Genomic DNA, 10,935 nt, shown 5'->3' with positions numbered 1-10,935 from the left:
AATTTTCTTTATTGTTAAACGAAATCTCTTTATTAATTCAAGCACATTTCTCGGTTGGCAAGGTAATTTCCATTATCCATTTTGATTAGTTATTTTGATTTCTTTTGATTTGTTTTCAATATCACTTCGCATTGTACATATTACGGATTTTCGTCAATTTTTTTTTATTTTTATGCAAGTTTGTTTACATATTCATCTTTCATCTCACTTTTGTATTCATTTATTGTTGTATTCAACATATAGTTCATGATCGATTGGTTACATTAACTTAATGGGATACAAATTATTGTATGCATTCAAATAGAAAAAACAACTACTAAACTAAAAAAAATAAAAATTCATTCGTTATATATCATAATTTGGATATAAAACATCCGAAAAAAGCTATAAATCCCAATGCATACAAAGATTTCACTGATTCAATTAGGAAAAAAAAACAACACTCTTGTACTCAACATATACAAATATCTCATCCAAACAAATAAAAAAATTGAAAAAAATACCTGATTGTTTTTCGATTGTTCATTGGATGCGATAAATTTATAGTTCTCAATTTTAAAAAATTCTGTTTAAAAAATATGTCGTATTCAACTTGAAGAAGCTTTGAAAGTTATCAGATGAATGACTCGGAAGACAAACTGTTTTTTTTTATGTTCTTAAGAAGAAAGCAAAAAAACGCTCGACGGAAAGATAGATGGCTATTTATGCTCTTTTCAAAATGTAACTGATTTGTATTTAATTTTTTTAATCTTTTTTGAATTTTTTTGTTCCATGATTTTCTCTGTTCTGTTAATAATTATTTGTATTCTTTCAAATTAATCAAAATAAAATAAATACATAACTAATCCCTTAACAAACTAAAATAATGACATTTTTAATAAATAATGAAACTGTTGCTAAGGAGTTCCACTAAAAGCTAAAATATTGCTATTTTGAAAATTTTCCCTTGTAAATATAGACTATGATCATTAATATTCTCTTAATTATGCAAATTGTTTTGCGGCCAAAAGATTTTATCATGGCTAAATTGTAATTAACGAATATAAAAAAGTGTATTTATATAGATAAAAGATTAAATTACCTTATAGACATATATCCATACCCATATTTTAAAATAATTACATATATTTTCCAATTTCCACTAATTAAGATTTCGTACCATGTTTTAAGTTAGATACATAGAGATTTATCATTGTCTAAAAACAAGCATAGATTAGGATAATTGAATATCTGAAAGATTATGTATCCCGCAGTTAACACCTTCATCTTAATCAACCTGATTTATCTCATCAACCTCCCTAAATTAGTGTGATTTGTGTCGTTTACCCTAGATAAAATCAGCTCATTATTTTATGTAAATGAACTAGGATAACAAAAATTTAAAACAATTTATGTGTTAGTTAGACTAGGTATATCATATAGAGTTATTTAGACACACTATAACTATTTATTATAATACATGATTCACAATCAATAAACAAAACAGGCAACCAAATCAAAGTAATGCAAATTAGACTAGGTATATATCATATAGAATTATTTAGACACACTAAACTATTTTTATTTAGCTTTGTGAATATTTTTTTTCTTTTATCATATTCTCAAGTGTTATAAGCTTCCTTACTATACCGTAAATTACATAACAGAAGTTAGATATTTCATATTATCATAAAGGTATTAACATTGATATTCCTACATAATATCATTGATATAGAACCGTAGAAGAAAAATATTATATTTCATCAGAATTTTTATATTTGAACTCTTATTATATCAAAATCGCTGATTTAAGATCCTCTTTTATATATATAAATTTTAAAAATAAAATTGTGTGTAGTTTTTAACTATTTGAAAAAAATATTTTGAGAGCAAATACAAACAAATTTATTTAATGTGTGGGGACAGTTGGTGGAAATGGAATAAAGCTTTTGGGATTTGTTACCTTACATGGAAAATAGAATAGTTAATTTGTTTCCTTATTATATCATGGAAACAAATATTATGAGATGGTATTACTACTTACCTTACTTCTTAAATTCCCTTTTTTTTATATTAAATTACTTACCTTACTTCTTAGATATACTTTCTTTATATTAAATTACTTACCTTACTTCTTAGATTTGCTTTTTGTCTCAATGTTGTTTTTTTCCCTATAAATTCAACTGTTAAGTTAGTATTGTTTTATATTTACTTTCTTTATATTATTACTTACCTTACTTCTTAGATTTGCTTTTTGTCTCAATGTTGTTTTTTTCCCTATAAATTCAACTGTTAAGTTAGTATTGTTTACAAGTTACAAATCAACTATTATATTGAAGGAGTGCATTCTGAGCTATCAAGTTTTGAGCTAGGTATAATTAATATTCTACCTTTGTTTTGTATTTTTTTTTTCTTATATATTGTTATTGCTGATATTTTTATTTTATAAGTATAATATTTTTATTTTAATAATTATTAGAATGTATTTAATTTCGAATCAATCTGAGTTTGCAAAAAGAGAAAGAAAGAGAAAGTAATTATGTGTTCTTTAATAAACAAGTAATAACTAGAGCTAGGTATAATTAATATTCTACCTTTGTTTTGTATTTTTTTCTTATATATTATTATAGTTGATATTTTTATTTTACAAGTATAATATTTTTATATTAGTAATTCTTAGAATTTTTTTTGATTTAGAATCAATCTGATTTTTCAAAAAAGAGAAAGAAAGAGCAAGTGATTACTTGTTCTTTAATAAACGAGTAATAACCAATTAGACTTAATTCTTTTTCAAATACACATATTATTAATAGAATAATGTTAATTGTACTATCTGTTAATTTAACCAAAATGAGTTTTTGAAAAAACTAACATTGATAAAATCTTATTTAAGATCAACAAGGTTTCAAGAGAGGTTGAATATATTATCTATTGAAAAAAAATTGCTAAAACAAGTCGATTACAAAAAAAATGACTTCACATTTAAGAAAACTAAAAAACTAGACTTTAAATTAAAAATATATATGAAGATTTTCTTAAAGAAAATAATTTAGGGCTTTTCTCTAAAATTTTGCTTTAGATTCAATTCTTAGTTGGCCCTTGGAACTAACCTAAACTATTTTTGTTTGTGTTATTTAGTTCATTTTCAACACTATTTATACGTTTTGATATTGAGAACCAACATCACAAACTTTTACTTTCTTATATCAGGTTTAATCATGGCAAGGTCTGGCCGCAAAAAAATTCGTATTGAGAAGATACAAAATAAAAAGAAAAGGGACGTGACATTCTCTAAAAGGCGTACTGGCCTTTTTAAGAAAGAAACTGAGCTCTCCGCACTTTGTGATAGTCCAAGTGTTATGGTGATTTTTTCCCCTGAAAACAAATCTACCGTATACTCTATTGGATATCCAAGTGTCAATTCAATTATGGATAAGTTTATGAAGGTGAATCCTCCAACAAACATTGATGACACTAACTCCCTCACTGTACATCGTAAAATTGCTATTAGAAAGGTGGGTTTGGAGCTAATCGAGATTAATAGAAAGCTTGAAGAGGAGGAGAAACGCAAGAAAAGGCTTGACACGACAGGAAGTTCATATGAAAATTTGAATTCTATGCAGTATCAACAATTGATCGAAAATATTGAAATCAAGTTCCTGGAAACAGAATGCATAGCTATCCAACTAAAGGAGTGTAACATGCCATTTCCCTACAGTACATTCGGAGATGCCTTGGCTCCTAAATAAAAAATTTCGTTCTATTTCAATGTTAGACTATTTAAATTTTGTTAAATTTGTAATATATATGATTTTAATCATATATAATTGATTATGCATTTTATGAAATAAAATAAACATGTCTTTTGTTTGGTATGTTGTAATTTGTTATTCATTAATATTAAATTTGATATGTAAGTGTTTAAAGCACAATAGTTATAAAAAAAAAGGAATAACAGAAATAAAATCTAGTCAAATAACTTTAAAACACTCTCATACACTAATATGATACGTTATAAATTAATACAACAAATTTTGTATCTTACTTTTAGTTTAACCACCTGATAATTAATTAATTTATTTAATTTTCTACACTTTGTCTTTAATACTTTTTTTTTTATTCTTAGATGTTTGTATATTTAAAACAATTTGAAGAACGTCTAAATTAATTACTTCTACACCTAAAGTAAATGCACACAAAAATTATACTTCAAAATATGTATAGTCATTATATATTCTCGTTAATCAGAAAAAAATATATATAAATATTTGGATTTTGACATTCATAATTCACGTTCTAAACATATTAATGTATGATACAAACTAAATAATATTACTTTATTATAAACATTAAATTTCAATATTATTAGCAATAGATTCAAATCATTTTTATAAGCAAATCAATTATAAAACAGTAACTAATTATGACTTCACATCTAAAAAAAAATTGAAAAGTAGATTTTTTAATAAAAATATATATGATGAAAAAAAATATATTAAGGCTCTTCACTTTCGCTTTAACCCCAAATACTTTATACAATCATTGATAGTACCACAAAAAAAAAATCATCAATTTTCAATTTTGAACTCTTATTCTGCCAAAATCTAATGTAAAGGGAAAAAAGAAAAATTTTAATACAAAATCGAAAATTCAAGATTTTGTATCTCCATAAATTTCTCAACGAAGATAAAAAATTTATATCCTAAAGCCTATAAGGACCTTAGTTAACTATTTGAAAAAATATTTTGAGAGCAAATACAATAATTTTTATTTAATGTGTGGGGACAATTGGTGGAAAATGGAATTTGTTACCTTACATGGAAAATGAAATAGTTACTTTGTTTCCTTATTTTATTATGGAAACAAATAATATGAGCTGATATTATTACTTACCTTACTTCTTAGATTAACCTTTTTTATATATTATTATTTGACTTACTTCTTAGATTTACCTTCTTTATATTAAATTACTTACCTTACTTCTTAGATTAACCTTTTTTATATATTATTATTTGACTTACTTCTTAGATTTACCTTCTTTATATTAAATTACTTACCTTACTTCTTAGATTAACCTTTTTTATATATTATTATTTGACTTACTTCTTAGATTTACCTTCTTTATATTAAATTACTTACCTTACTTCTTAGATTTACTTTCTTTATATTATATTACTTACCTTACTTCATAGATTTATTTTTTTGTCTCAATATTGATTTTTTTCCCTATAAATTCAACTGTTAAGTTATTATTGCTTACGAGTTACAAAGCAACAATTGTATTGAAGGAGTGCATTTTGAGCTATCAAGTATTGAGCTAGGTATAATTAATATTCTACCTTTGTTTTGTATTTTTTTTTCTTATATATTGTTATTGTTGATATTTTTATTTTATAAGTTATAATGATTTTATATTAGTAATTATTAGAATTTATTTAATTTAGAATCAATCTGATTTTTCAAAAAAGAGAAAGAAAAATCAAGTAATTACTTGTTCTTCAATAAACAAGTAATAACCAATTAGACTTAATTCTTTTTCAAATACATATATTATTAATAGAATAATGTTAATTGCTTCCTATCTGTTTATTTAACCAAAATAAGATTTTGAAAAAACTAACATTGATAAAATCTTATTTAAGATCAACAATGTTTCAAGAGAGATTGAATGTATTAAATTAATTATACCTATTGAAAAAAAAAATTGCTAAAACAAATCGATTATAAAAAAATAATTAATGACTTCACATTTAAGAAAGCTAGAAAACTAGACTTTAAATTAACAAATATATGAAGATTATTTTAAGAAAATAATTTAGGGGTTTCTCTCTCAAATTTGGCTTTAGATTCAATTCTGACTTCTGAGTTGGCCCTTGAAACTACCCTAAACTATTTTTGTTTGTGATAATTTGTTATTCATTAATATTAAATTTGATATGTAAGTGTTTAAAGCACAATAATTATAAAAAAAGGAATAATAGAATTAAAATCTTGTCAAATAACTTAAAAGTACATATGATCTCATTTTAATAAAATGAACTCTATGGTGCTCCTTTACCTACATCCGTTTATTAAAGAAATTATTCCTATACTTTATTGAGATAGATGGAACTTTCCCTCTAAGATAATTTCATTTTTCATGAATAACTCGAATGCTCTTCTTTCTGAGAATAATACCAAAATATCAAATTGACACAATCAATTTTATCTTTATTTTGATACTTATGTACCCCTTTTACATTGAATTTTTAATAAAACCCAATTGGGTCTAGTGTAATAATTGTTAGGTATACACAGAGTCTGGTGTACTAAACTCCAACTATACATGTGATCTAGAAAAAGGTCGAACCACATTAGTTCTTGTGTACAATCTCATATACAATACAATCATTGAAGGTCTCAACAACAGCAAACTCCATGTAAGTCCCTATTAAGTGGGGTTTGAAGATGATAAAATCTATGCAAACCTTGCCTTTTTCTCGTGAGGTCATTTCCGATAGACCCTAGACTTAAAATAAAGTATGTCCAAGCAGTTAGGAAAAGGAAATGCATAAATGAGAACAGCAGCAAATCATTGAAGGTCTCATATATCAAATAGTGGCTGCCAGGGGTTGGAGTGAAGCATTCATTTCAATAACTACGTTGGAAGTGTCATAAATAATGTCAGTAATGGAACTTCATATGAAAATGAACGTAAATTCGAGAATTTACAACGACGACAGAACTATATTAGTGTGAGAGAATTGTTATGCCATCGAAGATCTGACCATAGTAAGCTATGAAATCTACGTAAAATACATAATGATGGCTGGTTAACATATTTTCTTAACCTGTTAGATGAAAAGAAGTTTTTCAGCGTACTGGACAAAGTAAACAACACATAATAAACAGGCATTCTCTGGCATAATTTATGCAGATGCACTTTCTATACACAGAGGTAATACCTCTTTCCGGTCGTTTCACCAGAGCTAAAAACAAAGACAGGTTCTACGCAAAGTCAAAGACGAAAGAAAGAAGGCCACAAGGGAAGCAAGAAACCATGCTTCAACTGCATCAAGAGCACAAAAGGAAACAATACAACAAACCTACGCTGTTACCTAGACATTCCTTCCGGGATGGTGGAACCATTTATCAATGCCCCATGCTTCCCCAAGGTTGGAATGCTGTTAGAACGTTTCTTTACTCGAATGTTGCCAGAAGTTGGGACTCTCTTCTCGTTCTTCTCTTTGAGAAAAGAAGTGTAGCTCCCGAGCGGTGGCTCCAAAATTACAGCACTCTTACTTCTGAAAGACTGGTCGATGCTCTTCCTATACGTCTCAAAACCTTCAGTTAGCTGGTCCCCTGAAACAGGTACAACCTTAGTACTCAACTCCGACTTATTGTATATTTCTTCATTAACATCAGTCATATAACCATCTTCTTGAATATCTAGCATGGCAAGATCATCATACTCCTCATCTGATTTTGTAGATTCCTCATCCACTGAGCCTTCCTGTATGCATTGCAGCAAAGAGGTTTATTATTAAACAAAAGAAAAGATTTAGAGTTAAATCCCCAGTTGCTAGCTGAAAATCAATGAAACACGGGCTTCAAATTAATTCAATGGAACTTTGCACGACAAGTATAATGGTTAGGCAAGAAAGAGGATTTGAATACAGTCGCATATTCACTAAACAAACCAAAATGTATGATCTTATTAATTAGTTAAGACCTAATCATCTAGAAATGACATACTTCCAACGAAATGTAGCAACTTCCTGATGACATCAAGTATATAAGTCATTCAACATACCTCCTCATCAACTCGTTTGGAACCATCATCACTAAGATCCTCGTCACTGTCTCTTTCAAGTGGTTCATCAACCTCTTCATCATCACTACCATGCACTGATTGTTCCTCTTTGAGCTGTAAGTATCACGAAAAATGGGAATGCATCAAAGAACTTATGGAACTAAATGGAAGACACAAGTAAATAAGTAAAGAAATATATACGACCTCCAAGCTCCATAAACCAAAGACTAATACAGAGAAAAGTGTGCATTATACGCTAGTTTGTGGAAACCCGTCAGAACTTCTAGGCATACCTCTTTTGCATGTGCTTCAGGCAACCTTGGTGAGCTGCAGCAAGAGGAATAGTACCTGCTGCCATTGTCCGTCAGCTCACCTCTCGATTCATCTACACTACTAGCATGACTGGTACCACCAACATCACTGGGCCAAGCACTGATCCCGAAATGGCCAAATTGTAGATTAATAGGTTCAGCCTTGCCAATCTGCAGTGGTCCATACATAGGGGTCCCTATTCCACTCGCAGTGGAGTGATCCATAATAGGCTTGCCATCATTGCCCAAGGTGTAAACTGGCCAAGCTTTTGCTACTGATCCATCATTGTTCAGAAGAGCCATCAAGTGCCTAGAAGAACCTTTTCTTTGAATCAGTTGAAACATTCCCTTAGAGCTCACACAATTGGCAGCACACTGGTTTCTGTATTCCTCATCAATGACGACAACCGTATTTGTGACTGGATCATATAGTTGCTCTCCTGCATCACGCCTCCGTAAGCAACCGAAGACAGTGGCATGAATGGCTGCCACACTTTTATCTACGTTGGTGTTGTTAATCTTTGGCACCAAATGCTTGTCAGCTCTGTTACAGAGATATTCTTGTATTGTCCGGATGTTTCGGATATATTTAACATACTTGTTTTTGGCAGGATCAAGAGTCATGTACTTCGCACGTACTGCAAACCTTTCTAAATGTTTTTCCTCATTTGCAATGTAAACCATAAAAGGTATGACTGATGGATGCTTCTTCATTAGTCCCATCTGCAGGTATAAGACAAAATCAGCTCCAACTTAACCACCACAAGAAAGATCCCTCCAGGTAAAAGCAAAATATGCAATATTTAAAATTAATTATTACCACAAAATTAAGGCTCAAATGAACACCCTCCACAACAACTGATTCTTTCCGGTCTTCCCATGCAGTTATTAGCCTATCAAGACTATCAATTACCATCTCACTCTGTGCCTTAAATCCTTCAACTGCCATTTCTCTGGAACTAATCAAATCAACAGCATTTGAAATCCGCACAGGTGGAGATTTTACACCTTCTTTTTGTATTGGTGGGGTTGAAATTCCAGCTAACTTCTTCGCCCTTTTCTTCGCTTTTGCTTCAGAAACAGCTACTGGATCCAAATATTCCCCAGCATGGTAGGTTGAAGCCCAGAGTAAAGGGTTCTGCTTTTCATCTACAAAACTCCTCATCATATGTCGAATGGAGTCAGTGGACACCACAGTCGTTATACCCAACCTGCTTCCCTGTGAAGATAAATGGAGAAGAAAATCATGCACCTCATGTCCCAATATACACGGCAATCTTCCATTTCAGGAGATTTAACATACCACAATAATACACGCCTCATGTCCCAATTCATAATTTTTTGAGATCATTCCACAAAGATAGTTTACTTATTTTAACGAGTTTTCTCACATAGGTTCAAATTCATTTAAACCAAATCAAATTTGAAATTTTGATATGCTATTTTCTCTATCAAACTCCATATTACTAAAAGTGATTGCTTTACCGCTTGAGGCAATGCGAAGCTAGGGGTTCTCACTTGATAGGTGAAGTTATGTGCTTCAAAGAATTGCCGTAAAATAAACCTAACAAAAGACAAATAGTTCTTTGGATCACAACTTACAGTAGTTGGATTAAAATAGGCATGATTGTATCTCAGAAACCGAAATCAATTATTTTGTTAGCAATTTGATTATCATAGTACAATATTACATATATGTTTGGTATTTTTTAATTTTCATAAATTATGCACTTCAATTAAAAAGCTGCATGGAGTTTCACTTTTTGCTGATCACTTCAAGCCCCACGAGCTATGTAGCTTTTTGCATCTTTTGCTTTTAATAGATCAAACTAACTTTTCAATTAGTACATTAATATTTTCTTCCATCATCACTTGGTGTAGGACATACGTCAGATTAAAAATATCAATTCAAACAGAGTCAATTAAATGGGACTGAGGGATTACGACATGAAAAATTAAGAGGTTAGTACAACAGCCAAGGCTATGACAGAACTTATACCAGCAAAGCAGACAATGTAGATTTGCCACAGCCACTAGTCCCACACAATAGCACAGTTACAGATTCTTTTCTTTCTCGGATCCTGAAACATAGCAACAACTCTGTGAAAAATACAGAGCAAGGTACACTGAAGAAAAATATCAGCAAAATGAGCACATCATCAGCTTCCTATATCAATCACCGTGGACAGATGAATGAATAGGAACATTATTCCCCTAACTTAAGAAGTGACATCTAATATACATAACCACAACTACAGGAAACAGAAAATAAAGGCAAATGACGTTAATAAACTCGATTAAAATCCAGAATTATGCTGATTAAATTTTGAATACAAAGTGATTGAGGAAACCCCCAAAGGCAACAGTTACTCCCATAATTTGCAAATGATGAGACACATTTCTACCATGGATAGATCTAAATGCATTTCTTAGAAAAATCATAGAGTGACAATAAAACCTTCATTTCAATGGCATATTTACTAATTCAGGCATCAACTCATCTCAAGGTGATGAGAAAATTGCTAGCGAAGCCTGAGAAATAAATCAGATGAGACTGGCAGACTCATTTTATAATATTTGTTCTATTTGCTTACAAATATTGTTGCCCTCTACTGGAACAGCAGATAAATTATATCAGTTACCCATGAAACCATACAGATCATTAAAATGGAAATTCTATTTTGCTTCTCTTGCAACTTCGAGATTTCAGCAAAAACTCTTTCCAGATTAGGCTAAAGAATGACCAATATCTCAGAAAAGATTGGTTTCTTTTCTAAGTGGTTGCATACTAATAAAAACATCAGCATATAAGTTAGGGGAGAAAGATGTGCTACAAAACAAGAATCCCACCCC

At 29.8% G+C, this 10,935-nt stretch overlaps 2 protein-coding genes across 2 annotated transcripts in view; one reads left to right on the top strand and one right to left on the bottom strand.

Moving 5' to 3' along the window:
* The first annotated feature begins 2,307 nt into the window (after positions 1–2,307).
* Positions 2,308–3,728, top strand: LOC102581248 (agamous-like MADS-box protein AGL29). The gene is made up of 2 exons (XM_006340349.2): positions 2,308–2,351; positions 3,190–3,728. Exon 2 carries the CDS (start codon positions 3,198–3,200, stop codon positions 3,726–3,728), a length of 531 nt encoding a protein of 176 aa, XP_006340411.1. The 5' UTR covers positions 2,308–2,351; positions 3,190–3,197.
* A 3,037-nt stretch (positions 3,729–6,765) lies between these two features.
* The window catches only part of LOC102595156 (P-loop NTPase domain-containing protein LPA1 homolog 2), a 6,782-nt gene continuing 2,612 nt past the window's right edge, over positions 6,766–10,935 (bottom strand). The window contains exons 4-8 of the mRNA XM_006340152.2: positions 10,082–10,163; positions 8,903–9,301; positions 8,065–8,805; positions 7,772–7,885; positions 6,766–7,471 (exon numbers count right to left, since the gene is read on the bottom strand). Of these exons, the coding sequence (XP_006340214.1) occupies positions 7,073–7,471; positions 7,772–7,885; positions 8,065–8,805; positions 8,903–9,301; positions 10,082–10,163 (1,735 nt within the window). The 3' untranslated portion in view covers positions 6,766–7,072. The remainder of the gene's footprint in view (positions 7,472–7,771; positions 7,886–8,064; positions 8,806–8,902; positions 9,302–10,081; positions 10,164–10,935) is intronic.

Source organism: Solanum tuberosum, unplaced genomic scaffold (assembly GCF_000226075.1).
Source record: "Solanum tuberosum cultivar DM 1-3 516 R44 unplaced genomic scaffold, SolTub_3.0 scf00017, whole genome shotgun sequence".
NCBI lineage: Eukaryota > Viridiplantae > Streptophyta > Magnoliopsida > Solanales > Solanaceae > Solanum > Solanum tuberosum.
The sequence above is the reverse complement of the archived record's forward strand: the minus strand, read 5'-3'. Positions and strand labels throughout refer to the sequence as shown.

Coding starts and splice junctions, on each gene's coding strand:
- LOC102581248 (XM_006340349.2), top strand. CDS start 3,198: ATGGCAAGGTCTGGCCGCAAAAAAATTCGTATTGAGAAGATACAAAAT.